This window comes from Anopheles funestus, chromosome 3RL (assembly GCF_943734845.2).
Source record: "Anopheles funestus chromosome 3RL, idAnoFuneDA-416_04, whole genome shotgun sequence".
NCBI lineage: Eukaryota > Metazoa > Arthropoda > Insecta > Diptera > Culicidae > Anopheles > Anopheles funestus.
The window spans coordinates 58,011,330-58,030,901 of record NC_064599.1 but is presented as its reverse complement, the minus strand read 5'-3'; the positions used below and the strand labels follow the sequence as shown (position 1 = coordinate 58,030,901).

At 45.0% G+C, this 19,572-nt stretch overlaps 6 protein-coding genes across 7 annotated transcripts; 4 read left to right on the top strand and 2 right to left on the bottom strand.

Annotated features, from left to right (window-relative positions):
- Positions 1–22: 22 nt before the first annotated feature.
- On the bottom strand, positions 23–3,931 carry LOC125771107 (exportin-2). Its single transcript, XM_049441372.1, has 6 exons — positions 3,559–3,931; positions 1,610–3,413; positions 1,443–1,534; positions 1,061–1,367; positions 816–983; positions 23–746 (listed from the first exon to the last, which is right to left on the bottom strand). The coding sequence occupies exons 1-6, from the start codon at positions 3,641–3,643 to the stop codon at positions 284–286; spliced, it is 2,919 nt and encodes a 972-aa protein (XP_049297329.1). The 5' UTR covers positions 3,644–3,931; the 3' UTR covers positions 23–283.
- A 443-nt stretch (positions 3,932–4,374) lies between these two features.
- Positions 4,375–5,900, top strand: LOC125771109 (m7GpppX diphosphatase). Its single transcript, XM_049441374.1, has 3 exons — positions 4,375–5,073; positions 5,139–5,284; positions 5,360–5,900. The coding sequence occupies exons 1-3, from the start codon at positions 4,572–4,574 to the stop codon at positions 5,894–5,896; spliced, it is 1,185 nt and encodes a 394-aa protein (XP_049297331.1). The 5' UTR covers positions 4,375–4,571; the 3' UTR covers positions 5,897–5,900.
- A 126-nt stretch (positions 5,901–6,026) lies between these two features.
- LOC125771108 (uncharacterized) lies at positions 6,027–7,548 on the top strand. The gene has a single exon (XM_049441373.1). The coding sequence runs from the start codon at positions 6,044–6,046 to the stop codon at positions 7,445–7,447; it is 1,404 nt and encodes a 467-aa protein (XP_049297330.1). The 5' UTR covers positions 6,027–6,043; the 3' UTR covers positions 7,448–7,548.
- Positions 7,549–7,827: 279 nt separating this feature from the next.
- Positions 7,828–10,628, top strand: LOC125771110 (probable very-long-chain enoyl-CoA reductase art-1). The gene is made up of 5 exons (XM_049441375.1): positions 7,828–8,073; positions 8,153–8,508; positions 9,388–9,604; positions 9,695–9,810; positions 9,873–10,628. Exons 1-5 carry the CDS (start codon positions 8,068–8,070, stop codon positions 10,075–10,077), a joined length of 900 nt encoding a protein of 299 aa, XP_049297332.1. The 5' UTR covers positions 7,828–8,067; the 3' UTR covers positions 10,078–10,628.
- A 168-nt stretch (positions 10,629–10,796) lies between these two features.
- Positions 10,797–17,476, bottom strand: LOC125771105 (anillin). 2 transcript variants are annotated; one of them, XM_049441367.1, is made up of 9 exons: positions 17,238–17,476; positions 15,347–17,141; positions 14,953–15,271; positions 14,239–14,368; positions 13,830–14,003; positions 12,790–13,408; positions 12,417–12,715; positions 11,686–12,329; positions 10,797–11,603 (listed from the first exon to the last, which is right to left on the bottom strand). In XM_049441367.1, exons 1-9 carry the CDS (start codon positions 17,253–17,255, stop codon positions 11,486–11,488), a joined length of 4,116 nt encoding a protein of 1,371 aa, XP_049297324.1. In that variant the 5' UTR covers positions 17,256–17,476; the 3' UTR covers positions 10,797–11,485. The 2 variants fall into 2 exon arrangements, with proteins under 2 accessions (XP_049297324.1, XP_049297325.1); XM_049441368.1 differs by lacking the exon at positions 13,830–14,003.
- Positions 17,477–17,957: 481 nt separating this feature from the next.
- On the top strand, positions 17,958–19,255 carry LOC125771655 (HIG1 domain family member 1A, mitochondrial-like). The gene is made up of 3 exons (XM_049442482.1): positions 17,958–18,137; positions 18,390–18,691; positions 18,772–19,255. Exon 2 carries the CDS (start codon positions 18,391–18,393, stop codon positions 18,661–18,663), a length of 273 nt encoding a protein of 90 aa, XP_049298439.1. The 5' UTR covers positions 17,958–18,137; position 18,390; the 3' UTR covers positions 18,664–18,691; positions 18,772–19,255.
- Positions 19,256–19,572: the final 317 nt, after the last annotated feature.

Genomic DNA, 19,572 nt, shown 5'->3' with positions numbered 1-19,572 from the left:
TTACAAATAGTACAATCTCAAGTACAAGACAACAGCGACTTACAATAGGTTTATTACAACTGCACTTTTTCCTTATACATGTGGGACAAAAACACCATTTCGGAAGAAGCCCCGGTTTGCAAACAAGTACTACATGATCACGGATGAATGAACTAAATATATTAACGGTTAAAAAATGCAAATAGCGAACAGATTAGTTTTAAAAAGAAGAAGTTAAACTCATCATAAATTGGTTCGCTCTGCCCATTGCGTACAAATCGACCAGCTGTTTGTCACTTCTCTTCTAAGCGATCTGAACACCACTCTGCGCACAGTACTTTTGCAACGCTTCCTGGTGATCGGCCGGCAATGCAGCAATCAGTGTACCCACCTTACCCGCGTTCGTTTGCGCCAAGTTGCCGATATTCTGTACCAAATATTGACGCACATTTCCCACATCCTGTAGCGGATCGACCGGTTTCGATTGGGCAAAGTTTAGCTGCGAGTAAGCCGCCTGATAACCGGGCACGTCTTCAATCTCGATAAAGTTATCTCCGTCAATGGCGGACTCGTCGGGTGGTAGCTCAAAGATCTGTACCACCGTCTGCAGTAGCTTTGGCCAGTACATGACGTACGGTTCGGCTAGCATTTCCGGACATTCGCACAGCAGCTTCGTTATGCCAACGGAAACGATCTTCTGCTCGAGCTCTCCCGAAACTTTGTTAATATCTGGAATGAACACGCGCTCGATCACCATGCCGAACATTCTGTAAACGATTTAGTAAGCAGATAGTTAAGTATTCGTAATGATTTAGTTAATACAATCGATTGCTTACTGTGCTTGAATGCTTTCTATCATCTGTATCAGCGCTTGGGGACCAACACGAGCCGAATAAAGGCAGAGAAAAACGATGAAGCTTCGTACAAACTTGGTCGTTTTGGAGGAACTAAGCCGTTGGAACAGTAGAGAAAATATCTGACGCATACTCCGACCAAGCTCCTCGCTAGAATGACGAACACAGATCGTTAGTACGCAACTTTCTTTATAGCTCGATTTGCATATTGTACTCAAAAAGCTTACGGTGGATAGTAAAGGAGCAGATTTTGCAACAGATAGAACCCTTCATGATCGTTATTTTTCGAGGCAATCATCTTCTGGAACACACCCAGCACTCCATTCAGCTTGTCATCGGTGGAAATTTGCGTCGAAGCTTGCCGCACAAATGCACACAGCAGTCGAATCAGTGGCGTCACGTTGCCTGGTCGCTCCCAGAGAGCAGGCGTAAGCAGACAAGGGAACAATGCCAGATACGTGTCGGGAATGTTGCTTTTGCCCTCGCGTATTTCCAAAAACAGTGATAACATCTGGAACACGTATGGCATAAATTCTGCCAATGAAAAGGACGAAAACCAATGAACAGTCGGTTACGGAAAAAATGCGAAGATCACTTCCGTATACTTACCCAGCACGTCTTGCTGCAAAATTCCTTGGAAAACGGGAAACAGAGCCTCCTCGAACGAACTTACCGCATTTGGATCGGCTTTACAAACGAGTCTGGAGGGGATGGAAGTGGTTCAATATGGATTATATATATTAAGAAAAATTAAAAGGTAAAAGCTTTGTACTTACTTGACCGAGAGAGAAAGTGTCTCGAACAGATAGTGATTAAAGTGTGGTTTCGATGGGTTCTTCGCAACGGTGGACAGAATATCGGTCAGACGTGGCAGCACCACGATCATGAAAGGTAAGGATGCTTCCTGCAGCGTGTTTAGTACACGCATAATGCACTTCATGATGTATTCATTCTCGTTCGAGCCCTGTACAGTGATCGCAGCAAACAGGCCCGCTATCAGTTCCGCACTGAGCGGCGAGAGGATCTCCTTCGTCACGATCGGTTGCTTATCCGGGCCGCGCATCGTGAGTATCTTGTCGATCGTACAGGCTGCGTACGTATGCACCACAACACTTGTCGCGCCAAGATGTTTCGCAACGAGTGGCATCGTAGCGACGATAATTTGCGGACCGAGAATCGTACGGAACGTCATGATGAACTTCAGCGCATCCGCTTTCAGTACCGGCAGCTGATTAACGTCGGCTCGCTCCAGCTCTGGAATGATCTGCTGCTGGGTAAACTGCGGCAATGGTACCAGCTCGGACGTTTGCGTCACGCCATGCTTCTGCGTTTGTCCTTTCGATGCCATTGACGTGACCAGATAGATGGCGGTATCTTTCGCCTTCCAGTTGTTAGTCGTATTCTCGGCATACTTCGCCAACAGTACCTGCAGATATTGGCCGAAAATTTCCACTATCTTTGCTTCGAATTTCTGCAGCAGCGATTTCACCAGATCGCAGGCAGCCCGTCGACGCGTCTCCACATCCGAACCCTCGATGTCCCGCCGGATGTACTCCTCCGGGTTGTCCTCGAACAGCTCCTCGTCCGACACGCGAAAGTCCATGTTCGGTATGATGACCTTCTCGCAGATGCTGGCCAGCACGTTCGGATCCTCGAACAGATGACGGTAGTGGCTCCGTTCAGCGACGGTACTCAAAAACCGGAGCGCATTCGAAACGAGCGAATCGTACTTGGTGTGGATGCGGGTATTCACTAGCAACTCCCAGACGGCGGTCACAAACTGTGGCATGTACGGTCCAAACTCTTCGTCGTACTTGAGCGCGTACATGCACAGGTTCTCGCAGATTTGCGACCGTAGATGTTCGAGAACGCCAGCGTCCTCATCATCGTCCGTCTTCAGACACGGTACGTCCACCGTCAGCAGCCCGTGGAACGCTTTCATCCACGTTTCCATATTGTCCTCGAAGAACTCGGGCAAATCCTGAGCGTTGAGCGAAAAGAATACCTTGCACACGAGCACCAGCGAGTTGTAGATGACCAAAAGCGCTTCCTTGTTGCCGGCGTGAGCTTCTGCCAAACCGAGCGTTGCCTGCAGCAGCTCGGTGAGCGGTTTGGCCATCTTATCCAGAACGTATTTGATCTCTTCCCAGAGCTCCTGCGATTTAAACTCGTACCTGTAGCGTTTGAACAGCGAATGAGCCGTTTGCAGCACACCGTTAATGATATGAAAATCTCCGGTGGCAAACTTTTCAATCATCTCGTCCATCAGCTCGGGCCATTTGGTCGGAAAGTCGTACTTTCCAATAATGCTAACCGCATCACTCAGCTGCTTCTGTATGGCGGCCGGCGACTTGAGCATCATCGGCACGATCAAACTCTTAATACCGCTCCGATCCGACTCACTCACCTTGTTCGGACCATCATTGTCCAGATGGAAGCCCCAATTGCGCTTGACGAAATTCTTGAAAGCGATTGCGGCCGCCACACGGATCGTCATATCCACCTGGGGCCGATCGATAAGATGCAAGCATAGCAACGGATAGTTCTGGCTAACTTCGATGCTTTCGATGAACCGTTCAGCTGGTGGAAGGGAGTTTTCAGAACGTAACGTTAGTAAAACTATCATCAACCTCCACATCACAACAACAGCGGCAACCACACATGGAAGCATATGCCAACCATTCTGTGGAGCATTACTTTCCCTCTTCGCATCCTTCCTACCTACCTGGACGGCGCACTTCCGGATCCGGATTCAGGGTTTGCTGCAGGTAGTTGCCCAATCGCTCAAAATTATTCTCATTGATCTCCATTTTCCTCTGTGTGCTGCTCTGGTAGAAACCCGCTGCTTTACTATGGTCCTACAGGTATGACGCGCTTTCTTACAACCGCTACCGCACGGTAAATATGTACAACGTACGCTTAAATAATCACACTCTTTCCCTTAACAAACGTTTTAACCCGGTGTATATTGTTTTAACGCTACACGTCCGGGGCAAAATATGTTTCTTTGCTTTGTGTAACGCCTGAAATATGAAGCGGCAAACAGCGGTGGCCGGCGGTTTGGTGTTTTTTTTTACTTTTTGCAAATTCTGAAGTTTGACATGCGTTTCCAAATTCACCACAGATTGCAGTTTACACGCATTCCGTTACAATTCAAAATTTGCAACATTCCTGTGAAAATTAACTTAATTCCCGAAAGATGTGCAATTTTGTATGTAAATGCAATTCAATATAATTGAGCAAGGCTGTACTAATTTTAAGCCTAGCTACATATTGCTATCATCTAATCGCTAGCCGAATACATCCTATCATGCAGTTTCCAATTTAACGCCCAATAGAAAGGAAAAAGCCAACTTCGTCAAAAGGATGATGAACAATTGTGCAATGGAGTGGAATTGATTTAAGTACCAGCAACATTCTCTAGAAGAAGGATAATTCCCGCCCGTCGGTATAGGCCAAAACGTGTGTAAAACAGATTCGTTTGTCCAGCAATAGAACAACTGTGCGGAATGATGACATTTGCGTGGTGAATATAGTAACCGATGGTGAATATTGGTTCTGACAGATTGCTCCGATGGCGTCAGAAAACGCGGTTTTCGGCTGGCGTTCTTAATTTGTTGTTACTGATAAGCTAGGCACAGGATACGACACGAGAATCCAACATTCCCACTTCTGAAAAGCCTTGTCCGTACTGTAACCATCTTAAAAATCTCCGAATTGGTTCCGCCAAGCGTTGACATGCTGAAAACAAGCACCGCATCGAACGATAACGGCACAAACAAGGTCAGCGAATGTAATGTTGTCGATGAATCACCGTCTCAACGTCAACGCGAAGGTCAGCAACTACCAGTACCACCAACCGAACAAAGCACGGTAGACGAAATATGTTACGATCTGGCCCACTTTCGTACCGTGCGCGTGCTGAACAATAACAGTACGCACAAGTGTGTCGCCCTGCTGGGGCATTTTAGCAATCTTTCGCCAGACAAGCAGGCCATCGTCGTGCTCGAGAAGCGGGCCTTCACCGAGGCCGAGATTACGACAGTGCCACCTAGCACGCCAACGCAGCGTGAAAAAATCAGCAACAGTGAAAGTGAATCCGAGTGTGCTAACGTGGGCGAGAAAACTGATCCATCTGGCAACGAGCGGACGTTTTTCACGACGTCATCACGTTTGCACAAGGAGTTCGTTAATGACGTGTATGGGAACTTCCTTTGCACCGTGGATCCAGAGATAAACCGTATGTAAAGTGGATCCAACTTACACTCCTAATTAAGGAGTTAATGGATTTGTTTTCCTTTTAAGGTTTAAAAGTGTCCATCATCTATCCTGCTTCGGAGAAGCACATCGTTAAACATTGTGCGCAGCTTCGGTACATGGTCAACGAGACGAGCGAACAGTACAAGAATATTACTTCCCCTCACCTGGAACGTGAGCAATTAAGCCTCGAGGTAACGGGTGTTTCGCGCTACGGGTTTTCCTGTTTCATTTGCATAACACTTAGTATGCTTTTTTCTTCTCCCCAGTGGCTTTACAACGTGCTTGAACATCGCAAAGAAAAAGAACGTATCCTGTACGAGGATCCCTGCGACGAAAACGGTTTCATCCTGCTGCCCGATCTAAAATGGGACGGTAAAACGGTCGAACAGCTGTACCTGTTAGCCTTGGTACGCCGTCGCGACATTCGTTCGCTTCGCGATCTAACTCCGGCCCATTTGCCACTGCTTCGCAACGTACAGTCGCGTGGAATAGCCGCCATCGAGAAACGGTACGGCATCGGAGCGTCCCAGTTGCGCATCTATCTGCACTACCAGCCCACATTCTATCATCTGCACATGCACTTCACCTACCTACGGTACGATCCTCCGGGTACGGGCTGCGACAAGGCGCATCTCTTATCGACGGTGATCAACAACATTGAGCTGCTGGGTGATTATTATCAGCGTGCAACGCTGTCCTATACGCTGAAGGAAACGGACAAGCTGTATGCAAAGTTTCTCGCTGCTGAAAGCGAAGAGCCCGCTGCAAAGCGCGCCAAAACGAATCTTGATCCATCGCAGTAGGAAAAGCCAGCGCGAGAAAACAGGTCTGCTTCAAAAAAAATTTCCTCTCACTACCGATCTAACATCATAAAACAAACAACCGTCAAGGTTTGTTAAATATTTGCTTTTACCATTATCAACCACCGGCAAGGAAGGAAATCCAACAGCATGATCCCATCCACGGGAAAGATCGATCGGTTACTGGTCGAGCTACGGCCACGTTTACAGTGTGCCAACTTTTTCATATCTTTTCCACGAAAGTTTGCCGATATCGAATCAACCACCATCGAATTGGCCACCGATCGTATAACGATCGTTATGAAAGGTGAACGAGAGCGGTACGAAATACGTACCGGTGACTACTTCCAGCTGCACACCCAAACGCTCAGTTCGCTGGTCATTAAGAATCGTTACATTTGCTTCCGGGTGAACACTAACGAGAGTGTGTTCGGTTCCGAACGACTGTCTACCGATACCAACCCGGACGACGAACCTTTCCGGCTGCTTTGTAATGTTGAGGCGGGCAAACCTTATCGAGTGCTTTGCAACAACTGTGGAGGCCCACTGGTAGAGCCTGCCGACCAAAACGAGTCGGGAATTTCATTCAACCGCGTACTGGAATTACCCTCCGAGCAGCTGGATACAGACGACTGGTTCTGTCATCGACACGATCATCCTCGAGAAGAAGAGCAACAGGTACACAGTGGCCACACGCATGGTGAAACTTCCACCCCTTCCCTAAGCACGACGTTCGAACCACAACAGTACGATCTGTTCTACGGCACGTTCTACGCGCTAATGCATCGTTCCGTGCTGCAGCGAGTTCATGTGCGCAAGGAACGTTTCGTGTACTGTAAGCGATGCCTGCAGTATCTGGGATCAACGCGAAAGAATCGATCATCGGTGAAGCTTTGGTACGAAAACGTTCGCTTCCAGGCGGACCGATCGATCCCGGTTGCACTCTTCCGAACGGATGATGCATTGGAGTTGTTTCACCATCTCGTTCGCAAGACGGTGCGGGAATTTAACTTCGTCACCCATCTCGGACTTCCGCCGTCGATAAAGCTGATGTTTGAACTGCGTCGTCCCGGAATGGAAGGAGATGTTTTCTATCTGCTAATGCAAATCATGGATTGTCAGCTGAGCGTATTTCGTGCGAAACAGAAACGCACCGGATCGGGTTCGTCAGAATCATGCTCGGACGATATCGATGATGACCGAGCAAAGAAGGACGAACGGAAGCTCGAACCGCATCAAACTGATGGTGGGGAGATCCATGAGAGCGAGGATGAAGATGACGACGACGATGATGTGTTTATAGATAGCACCTACCGGAAGCATACGATCAAGCTGGAACGACATCGGGCAATGAAGCTGATGTATCGGTATGAAAAGTACGAAGAGCAACCGTTGTTCGTATTCTGGCGGGAGGACAGTAATGTGGTCAATCTGGAGCTGTCCGAACCTATGTTTAGTGCAGCTATACGCTATCTGGACGCGAACTCAAGCTATGTGCCAGAATGTTATCGGGTGAATCTTGGTTTTAGCATGAGCTATCTGGATATTTCCTAGAGTGTGCAAACCAGCGCAGAGCAGACCAACTTGACAAGAAACCAAAATGTGTTATTGCCGGTAGTAGTGTAGGAAAAGTGGGCTTGTTTCCTTGTTTTTTTTTTTTTGATAATAAATAATAATAGATATAGAGTAACCGTTTTTAATTGAATTTCTGAGACGAAAAGGATGGTTGTAGTTTAATGTCGATCGTACGGTACGAAGATAATGATCATATTTTACACCGATCGGACTAGATTTGAATGAAGATTTTTATAGATGTGAAAATACAACAAGAATAGCAAACTAAAACAAATCAATCGCTGCAGCGTAAAACCAACCGACAGAAGCCGCGTTCCTTGATTTTTGTACATTCTCCGATTCTGGTTCAAATCTCTACCACACCGTTATAAACACACCACACCTGACAAATCAGCGAACTAAAGTCATCAACAATCGTTCAGTGGAGAGGGAAGAGATATCTTCGTTTTGCTTGTCTGCTTTTCGCGATTTCATGTTCGGTGGTGCATCGCTGCTGTTAAATAATCGTAATCACCGTTGAAGCACCGTAAGGTCGGCCACACTTTCTCCCAGATAACGGGCCTCACACTAGACGGAAGTGCCACGGATTAACAGCAAACATGGAGGTACGTTCAGGCAACCACGAAGCGAAAATGCCGAAGTAAAACACCAAAATAATCGTACATACTACGTTTTTATTTGTAGATCGAATTTTTGGATGCCAAATCATCGAAATCGCTTGGCAAGTGTCGTGTTTCAGGCGACACCACACTGCAAGCGCTTAAAGCCGAGGTGCACAAGCTGAAACCCGCCCTGACCGTCCATCGCCAGTCGCTCCGGTTGGAACCACGCGGCAAAGCACCGAAGGAAAGCGAAACACTGAAAACGCTCAATGTGTCTTCGGGAGGGAAAATTTATGTTCGCGATCTTGGGCCACAGATCAGCTGGAAGGGTGTATTCCTGGCGGAGTATGCAGGGCCAATATTTGTCTATCTGCTTTTCTACCAGCGACCATCACTCATCTACGCCAATGCCGACAATCCGATGAGCCTTACCGCCAAGTAAGTAGGGTGAAAAGCAAAGCAACCCATGGTAACCTAGCGTTTGTGGGTTAAATGGGAATGGGATTATGAGTTTATGTGGTGAAAAAATCGTTACTTCATCGCCAACCAGAAGCAGAGTGGTCCGAAGTCCACACGGTGCGTCGCTATACGATAATGAAACTAACGCGACCGTTAATGAATGCACATACATTGCCCCTGTCGCGGGCCAGGCGGTGGTAATATGTTTAGCAAAACGTTCATTGAACGTCCATTGAACACTTGCCACAAATCGAACTTGGAACGGGGAATTGATGTTTCGTGTCATATGATACATTTGGGGCTTTTGTCAATTCGATTCATCTTTCTAAAACGGTGTGAAAAATAGAAAGTTTTACTCTCAAGATCAGTTTGTGTCCTCGGTTTCAAAAATGCCTTTGGAGGAACAGTTTTTTTACCCTGCCGGGTTTTTGTTGTATGAAATCTTTACATCGCTGCTTTGCCGCGTCATGCAGCTGTATTTGAACAGAACATTGGCATAAAAACGCATTGGGCTTACGCAGACACTCGCTGGGTAAATACGAACAAACAGTTTATCGATCATTCAAAAGCTCAGCAGACAACGCTTATTGCTGCAGCGTGTTCTTGCTAGTGACGCAAACGACGCATGTGTGCTACCTCAATGGTTTGTTTTTGCCTTGGTCAAGTTCAAGGACAAAAAGCTTGCCGGCACACGAATACACGGGGAAACGTGAATCAATTGAATGTAACAAGGGAACTTTTTGATCGTAAAGAAATGAATGTGTGCAGCACCTTAAAGTTTACCTTGAAAATTGGGTTTCATATAGTTTTTACGAGTTTTGTGGCGTTACAATGTTGTTTTGCTTTTTTCCCCTTCAGGATTGCGGCAGCATGCTGGGTCGGACACTACTCTAAACGTCTGCTAGAGACACTGTTCGTACACCGATTCTCTCATGCAACAATGCCACTGAGGAATCTGTTTAAAAATTGCTCCTATTATTGGGCGTTCGCCGGGTACGTGGCTTATCACGTTAACCATCCACTATTCACGGAACCTTGCTCGGCATTGGTGTATGCCGGGTTGGCCACTTTTGTGGTAAGTTAAGGTTTATTGCAAACATCGTCTTTCGGGATTATTTACTCACGCACGTTAAACGTACCACACTCATCCGACACACACACACAGGTCAGTGAGCTGGGCAATTTCTCTATTCACATTTTGCTGCGCAACTTGCGACCGGCAGGATCGAACGTGAGGAAAATCCCCGTACCGGATGCTAATCCACTCACGCAACTGTTCAAGTAAGTTCGCTAGTGCAACGCAAAGGAAAGGCAAAAAAGTAACAAATCTATTCTTGTTTTAGCTTTGTCTCGTGCCCAAACTACACGTACGAGTTCTTCTCGTGGGTCGGTTATACCTTGATGACGTCCTGCATTCCAGCCGGCCTCTTTGCTGCTGCCGGCATGTACCAGATGACCGTATGGGCTCTCGGCAAACACCGCAACTACAAGAAAGAGTTCAAAGACTATCCGAAAAATCGCAAAGCTATTCTTCCGTTTGTGCTGTAAGGGGAACAAGCTTGCCTAATGCATACAATTAAGCACGTGCATTGCTACGTGCGTCGGTAAGAGATTACGTTTTGGTATTTTTTACGTTTAAAAAGGTATAATGGGTATGTGTTTGAGCTATTACTTTAAAGCACCTAAGTTTGCCGTTTTTTTTGTAGCTAAGATTTTTTTTGCGTTTCTCCTATGGTTGAGGTTATACTCCCCTGCTTAGGTTGGAAAATGGTCACATTGCAGATTTAGAAGACCTTATCACCAATGTCCATTATTTTATATCACTTTCCAATGCCACACATACAACAAACAATGAGCGCTTCTTAAGGTTTAATTCGGACACAGTTAGAAGGACGCATTTACATATATGTTAAGCGAAACAACAACGTGTTTTTTGCTAAAATATTTTTTCTAAAAAACATCATTCCTTTAAAAGGCGCATCTGCTATTACTCTTCAACCATGATTGAGAACAACACTTAAGAATCAAAGCTAGGTAGTAGACATAATTGAGGGGATTCAAAGAAATGAACAAAATAAACTAAATTATAAAAAAGACAATTAGTAAGCTCACACAAATAAAGAAATATAGCAATTCGTTCATATTTTGGTAAGTAGATATGATACAAAAGGTTCATCTTATCCTGACAAGACTAAGCTTTCCTCAAAGTTGGAGTCGGCAATGTACGACATTCACCGGCTCGATAAACCAAGTAAAAATAAAAATGGAGATAAGATGCCAGTGTTGATGCCATTGGGTTAATCCACCAGAAAGGTCGAGAATATGTGATTGTCAGAGGACGCCACTCGTTCGTGAGTGTTTTAAAGGACTTCTAGCCTATAATACCGTACATCGTAATACAGACAAGCAAACACGGCAAGCAACGATATCACCATAATTCCCCAAACTATCAGCAAACCAAAGAAAAAGAACAAATCCGCTGAATTTGGTTTAGTATTAGTATCAATTTATACTCAATCAAAACATATACTTTCGTTTACATTTTCTTCGAAGCAGTTAGTTTAATTTATATATATGTAAATGCATAATGTTAGGTGTCGTAAATGCTCGCTCTTCATTTTTTTCTTCTAGCACGGATCGTACGATGTTGCACAAACATCCTTTCTGTCTATTGTTTCATCAGTAGACGAATAATTCAAAATTAAAACATTACGCTAGTGAATATAAAACTTTTGCAGAAAAAAAACCGACAATACCGTACACACCATAAAAGTAATACTTAGTAATTTACATACAAACTTCAATTGCTGTTGCATGCTGTGTTTCCGCGGCGTATTCGATGGCATAAGAATTCAAACTCTAATGCGTAAAACAATACATTATCAAAATAGATCTTTTCGTAAAAAACGATCACTGTCTAAGAGAAATCTTTTCCACTAAATAAGAACAAATTCCATTAGCTACTACTGGTGACGTTACTCGAACCCCCCCAGGCTTTCAACAGTGCCAACGTTTTGTTCAGATGGGCACACCATTCATCTCGTTCCTCTTTTGAATCCGCTGAAAGCAAATACCTGCAAAGCAGAAAAAAAGGATAAAATACTCGTTAATTAGTCAACTACTTCACAATGGTTCACAAGAAACAAAACAACCTACCTTTCGACGGTGGTTTTGCCATGTCGTACAATCTTCAACGATTCAACATCATTGTCCCGTGCGGGGCGTGCAAACTCCAGCATCAACGTGTTCAACCGTGAGCAGATGTCGCGTGGTGCAACACCAACACGCTGCGTGCTGCAGCCCTGCAGATCAATACTACCGATCGGTGCCTTTTTCTTTTCGTCGTCCGGATACCGCCAGTAATTGATCATGTGACGTTGCAGTCGACACCAGCGCCTGTGCCATGCGCCCAGCCCCGAAACGTCCTCATACATCGTCAAAAAGCCGTGATAGTCCACCGTCACCGCTAGCTCGCAATTCACACGCATGTTAACCGTACCATCTAATGGGCTTGCACAGCCCGAGATGGGATTAAGCGTCCAGCTCGTACGTTGAATTTCTTTCAGCGAGAAAATGATGAATCCGTACAGTGTAAGCGACGGCGACCGGACGGCTTGCGGTCCGGCCGGGGATTGCACTGGAGGCATTATGAGCCGCGAATTACTTTTCAGCCCTTTCGGCGTATGGAGCAGCTTGCTCGATCCACTACCGCCTTTCTTTTTGCCCAACGCAATATGATACTTTATCTCGTGCGGCAGGACCTCACGACCAGCGGGCATGCCGTAAATTTCCATCGTTATCTAAACAATGTGTACAATGTATACAAAAAATAAGGATCGGTTTATAGTTATTTCATTTAACGATTTGCAGAGACATTTTTAACTTACCTTAAAATCAGCAAATACGTTACTCAGCTGAAGCACATCGGGAAATCGTACCGAAAGCAGTCCTGGTAACGTTGGTGCCGTCTGTGTGGCCAATACGGTTTCATTATACTTTAGCAGACAGACCAAATTATGGCCACTGATTTGATCTGATGCTAGCTTCCGCATGTACTCCTGTTTGAGGGGCAGCGTGATATCCTTCACCGTCAGGCGACCCTTTTCCGTGGGTGCACCCACTGGCCGTAGACAGCCTTCGACACGTAGCCGTTGCACTTCGTCCAAAATGGCTTGTCGGCGATGCGCTAAATGGAAAGAAATAAAACATTATTAAAGTAAGACACTGTTTGAAAATGGTTACATTTCCTGCCAAACTTACTCGCTACGAGCAGATGTCGTTCGCCTTCGGCCGATTCCGTTGAGCCGGAAAATTCGATTGTGGCAGCGCAAAGGTTCAACGCCTGGCTCGCTTGGGCAATTATCGTCTGCTGTTTGCAAACTTCGTCCAAAAGTTTTTTCACCTTTTCCTGTACCAAAAATTCACCTTCCTCCGTGCCGGTGGAGGTAGACTCGGCGGTACTGGACACATCTTCTTCGTCCGAATCGAGTGCCGTGGTAGAATCAACCGTACCCGCTCTGTTGGCCGGTGAAGTGGATGCCTTCAGCGTCACCGGTGTACGTGCGACTTTTCGTGGAGTTATCGAATTTTGTTGCTGTTGCTGTTGCCGACGGTAGAAGCTGACGGTATGGACCAACGTGACCATATCGTCATCCTCTTTAGACGGCTTTACCTGCAGTTCCGAACGTACCGGGCTGCTATAATCAACGGTACCAGTCTGCGGTTGGCCAGCTTGGCTTTTGCGCGGTGTACCAGACTTACGCTTGGTAGCCCCACTGTTGGTCACCTTCTCTGAGTGCTCCTCGTTGATTGTAGCGCAACGATCGCGCCCTGAATGTTTCTGATAGGAGAAACTGTTGGACGAAACTGAAGACTTACGCTACGGAAATGAACATTGCAGTAGAGGAAAACATAAAGCGAATTAGTTATAAAAGTTGTCCATGAGTACACCATTGTCAGCAAACAGTAGCAAAAAGCGTACGAAAGTTTATGCTCATGAACAACCGACATGTGTTAGCCATTGCAAGGGTTAATAATTTTAAATAGTATTTAAATGATCCCTCTTGCAAAAACCATTCATTTTCATTCTAAACCTTTAATATTTTATTCCATTCAATGTTTTAGTAAAAAATACATATAATCACATTAACCAATAAATACATTTTTCAGTTGATTATGCACATGCTTTATAAAATAAACCCAATGTTTCAACTTTCAAGCTTCATGCGTTACGTTCAGTTAGTGTGTTAGCCCACATCCACCACATCACCCAAAATCATAGCTAGTTCTTAGTTTCTTACGGGTGTATCAAACGCTTCACTGTCTTCGTCGCCCTCATCAACAAAAGCTTCCTCGAGACAGGCATCGATCAGATCGCTGTCCTCGAGCTGATCCGAACCATCGGTGGTAATGGAATGATTTAGGTCGAAAGACACACCTTTCGTGCTCTGCATTTGGGCAACTTTATCCTTATGCTACAGATTCAAAAGATACGGTTCAAAACGGATCGCAATTGTTTAGAGTGGAAACAAGACGTTTCCGACAGGCGGATCATAGATGTTGGTTCAAGATAAAAATTAGATAATCAAAAAAATAAATAAATAAATAAAATATTGTATTTGTGCAGCAAAACAAAACTATACAAAACAAAATATACAATTCAAAACACAGTTTTCTAAATACGCAATACTACGTTACTCTATTACTTACGTTCCAGTCTTGACTCTGACGTCGACCACGGCTAGTGCGACGATCGTTCAGTTTGACTGCTTGCAGAATTTCGCGTCCCAGGCTTACGTTGGCGACGTCGGCCTCTTCGTCATCATCGGAATACATGAAGCTGCGGATTAGAAATTTAAAAGCAAAACATTACTTTCATACCACTTTCCATGTGCGTAAATATGAACAATTTCTCAAAGCTTTAAAGATGAGTAATGAACCGATTAGAAAACCATTCCCAGTGTACATGAAATTATGATAAGATGACTTAGTTTATTGTTTTTGTTATCATAACACAACGGATTTGGTTATTGTAATACAACTTAATGAGTATGAGTTGCTTCAAATCCTATTGTAATTATTCAATTCTAGATTTTAATGCTCCATTTCTTTGATTTCAGTTTCATTGTCTGCATGTAACAATTTAATTTTTTAATCAAATTTGTGTAAAAATTTCTTGTTCCACAACGACATAACAGGTAACTGATATTCATCCAGTGAATATAGCAGGAATGTGCGTAACATGAAAATGTGATAGAAGTGCATAGTATTAATTGCGGATAAAAGAATTAAAAAGAAAAGCATTTGAAGAAGTAGTAATGAGCAATGGGATGAAAAGCATGAAGCAAGAAATGTAAAAATTAATGCAAGCATCAAATGTTAGCGCAGCAAAAACACTGCAAAAGATCAACAATGAGTTCCCACCTGTCGTCATCCTCATCCACCTCGTACTGATGCCGTTCATTATCCTCCTCTTCGTCGTAATCTTCCTCCTCCACGACATGCTCATCGTCGCCGACATCCCCGTAGCAGGTCCGGTAGGCACGTTCCGACGCTTCCGAACCGGAAACGGTGGCGGTAGTGTAATCATCACCCGCCGCCACTTCGTCACCCGAATCGGTCGCTGTCGTTTCGATATCGCTCAGTGCTGGGTACATGCGTCCATCTTTCGCCGTCGACGCTACCCGGATACGCTTCACATCATCCAGGGCAGCCATCACACCCGGACTGTCGTTTGTACCATCTTAAAGAAATATGAGAAATGTGGTAAATAACAAAACAATTGAACACTTCAAGCGATTATGCCCTCAAAACATACCACTGCGGCGTTTGGGTGGATAGTTATTGTGACCCTCCAACGATTGCTTCTTTTGCTTCCTACCACTGGCCGTAAGGTAACCCTCCGGGGGCATCGGCGGTGCTGATGGGATGGGTTGCGATTCATGCGACATCGAATCCGACGACATGTCGGTCGGTTTCGTAAAGCGATTGAGCAACATGTCCATCTCCTGCTGACGCAGGCGACGGATTTCTTCCGATATTTCCGACTGCGAAATTGTGCTCGTGTCCGACATCAGAGCTTCAACAGTGTTACGAATGGCGGAACCAGTTGCTTTCGTTTCAATTTTCACTGCAGATTTGCCATGGTCAGCTTTCGGTTTGCTCTGCGGAGATGCTGGAGCAGTTGGTCGCGCTTGCTGCGTTATGCTTCCAAAGCCAGATCCTTGAATGGCAGCGCAAGACATTGGCCCCGATCCGGACGAGGACGATTTCCCACCCTCCTTCTCTCCGGTGATCTGCCGAATCGAAGGACTTATACCGAATGCTGCCTTCGGTACCAAGGCGGCTCCCTTGTTCTTTTCAAATATAGCCATACGCTCCTTGAGAGACATTTCGGCTGGATCTTTTTGTCCTGCTTTCAATATTGATTGACGCCGTCCGGTTGATTTTTCGAACATTGCTGTTCGTCCCGATACCAACCCACCAGTTGCCTTGGGCATACTCGCTGCTCCAATTGGTTTTTTCTGCTGGCTAGCGGCAGTGGACCTTTTTACTGCTTCCGCTTGATCCACCTGTGTAGTACTCCGTTCGCGTGATGTTAAGTTAGCAGTTGAGACCGATGCTGGTACCCTGTAGGTATCTGGTTTTTTGCCATTCTTGTCCTCCTTATAATCGTATATCAGTTTCGAAGTAGTTGATTCGCGTCTCTGGAAACCTTGCGATTCGAGCGTATCCATGACCTTCTGATCCCATTTCAGTGATTTCGTTTGCCCCTGTTTACCTGACGGCCCAGATGGTTCATCTCCTTTGCTACCCGGTTTCTGGGGACTTAGGATCGATTTCGGAGGATTTGGTGCTGGGTACTTTTTGGGAGTTGCACCCGTACATGTGGCAGAGGACGAGGCAGCACCTCCAGCACGCTTCGGACTATGCCGGCGAACGGTAGGCGATTTATTATCCCTACCCGTTACGATCGTTTCACGGTGATGCGTAATGTCCGGGTGCGACGTATCGTCTTCCCAATTGTTAATCGAATCAGCCAACATTGCTAACTTTGCCAGCTTTGGCTTCGGTTTGCTGCTTTGCTTCATGTCCTCATGAAACCGTGCCTCGGTCCGATGCACCGGTGAAGAAAGGTCCTGGGTTTCCGAGTAGAGCGTACCGAGCCGCTGCAGTTGATTCCGGCTCTGGTCTCGTATGAGACTTTTCGCCTCAGCGCTGTTCTCCTTCTCACCCTCGAGCGCACGCACAATATTATGTTCCCATTGCTTTTTAACACTGCCATCATTTTCAAGTTCCTTCACCCCTAGGTCAACTTGCAGATTAGCGCTTGTCGTGATGTTTATTTCCAGCGCTACATCACAATTGTCCTGCCCACCAATATCCACCGTGGTAGTACGCTCACCGTCCGTTGCCGTGCGCGTCGATACGCTCGTTGACGACGACGTAGACGGTGGCTTTGGTGCTGAATGCTTCTTTGCGGCGGACTTTTTCTTGGGCGAAGCTCCAGTCGTTTGTTTGTCCACCTCGTAGTTAAATTCCGACAATGGAAACTTTGAAGTGTTCGTTAAGCCAAATGCGGCGGCGCGTTTTTCAGCGCGCTCGAGTATATTCTGAAAAGGTGGAACATTACAAACAGTAACACAACAGGGATCGTATTGGCACGAAAAATTCACAACGACGCCATGGATGTACGGTTGGTGGCTTACCTGTGTGAAAGGATCCATTATTGCATTTCCCACATAAAAATATATACCACCAATAAAAATTACACCAGTGTACACGCTATTCCTTTAATATTTCACAGATTTTCACCGCTATTACAACAATTAGCACTGGTATCAACGCTGCACTTCCACCGAGCTAGCAAGTTTGCTTTGTTCTACGAAAGCGTCGTTGCTGGGAGTCTGTTCAGGTTTGAAAAATTGCAACGGTTGCTTTGCTTCGTTTCGCAGCAAGAACGACTTGTCAAAACAAGCCGTTGAAAACAACTTATCGTTCAAGCTGTCATGTGGAAACGATAAATTGTTGGTATGAGACATTTTCAAATCATGGTCGGAAAACGGAAAATTGTTAAATTGCTATCGACAAATCTGTATCTCGTTTCGTGGTGACCTCTGGCCATTGTTATGGGTCCTCTTTTACTTTTCCTACGAGGTTTGATTTTGACAGTTATTTGCATATCAAGTAGGTATAGCCATTTTTGCAACACGAAAAATGATGAACACTACTGAAACGAAAAAGTTTTAACGAACAAAACAAACAAAGTACGTAGGTACACATGACGATTTATTTGTGCAGTTTTATGTAGCGTATGAATATAGAATACCTATATAATGCATGACCGTGGACACGCGACTTTATATAATAATTTCTCGCAAACCCGCAGTCACAGGAAATGACCGAAGTACGTCACACAGCCATCACAAACAACTGCTTGTCACTTTTTTTTTGGTGAGTCGATCATCTGGCGCGCTGCATCGCGAATTTCATCATCTTTCGCGACTCGACGAGCGGAAGGGAAAACGTGGACAGAAGTTTCTCCCTCCAGAGATTATTCATAGGTGAACATTATTTGTCGGCGTCCAACGAAACGTGTAAAACATCAGGTACGCAAGATTGTTCATAAAAAAGCTAAGCTGTTCATAGCAAGTGCAGCAGCGAAACTATCCTCGTGATGTAACGCATCACGCTCATGCAAGGTGTGTGTGACCTTGAACTTAAGAGGAACCGATAGTGGTTGGACGGGGATGTGAAAGCAATAACTGGGACAAATCAAGACCTGGTTACGTTCATTGCTAATGAGCTGAAATGGAGCTATAAATTAACGTTTGCAAGTATTGCTTTCTTCATCTGTACAGGATGAGCAGTAAAGTTCCATCGTTCGACGAGACTCACTCGGATAAACTCGCCCGCAAAGCCCGGGAATCGCCTTTCATGCCGATCGGAATTGCCGGGCTGGTCGCGGTATGTGCCATCGGTGCATATAAATACAAAAATCGAGGAGGGATGTCCACGTCCGTCTTCCTAATGCAGTTGCGAGTAGCCGCACAAGGTACGGTAGTTGCCGCTTTGTCCATCGGTCTTGGCTATACGATGGCAAACGAATATATCTTTAACAAGAAAGATGACTAATTAGGAGGCTATTAGGATACTCAAAGAAGTAAGTATACAATTTTACAGACAGATACTAAAATTACCATAAATTTAATATTGCTTTCTGTCTCTTCTTCTCTTCACTAGGTGTAAATAAGTATTAATGGATAGAGCAAGACACTATTTATTCTCCGTTGAGTCCCTCGGTCAAATCAACCTCCCTACTTTCCACCCACTCACTACAAAAAAACCCCCGTAACGACGCTAATGTTTCTAGTGCCAGGCACAAGAGAAAACTGTGATTGATAAGATGTTATCGCGATGACAAACGACGCATATATGGATATTGTGTGAGTGCAAAAGATCCGTATTGCTTGCACTTGGATGCACCGGATTGGTATATCTCATTTAGTGTACTGTATGGCTTTCCATCGGTTTTATGTTTTCCTAAAACGATGGATTGCCTTCATCTCTCAACGATTCGGACTAGATTGAACAGAAAAAAATGTAAAAAAAACACATTCACAAACAAATTTATAGATGTGAACTGATTGAAAATGCATATTAGTTAAATTGAAAGCTGTTTAACATATAGAACAATATAACCGTCTATTTTACCAAGTGCGCAAAATGTGTGTTTCCAGTTTTCTTAGCCTTACATCCTTCCTTTCAGAATACACGTGGTGATAAATTATCTAATAAGGGTGAGAAAATTATCATGACTTAGTGAGACCGATTGGAAGTTTAATCCATGCAAGCCATTTCATCCGTGGTTGTTTCAAGTGGATGGAACGCTTACGTACTAAAGTGTGCCGTGCAATGATAACAGGAATACCATAAATATTGCTAGCATTAATTTCTACGATCCAATTTCCCCTTCGTTTGCATGTGATGCTGACGCGCGAAAAGACAAACGTAAGCAAAATTAATCGCCAGAATGGAAGTTTA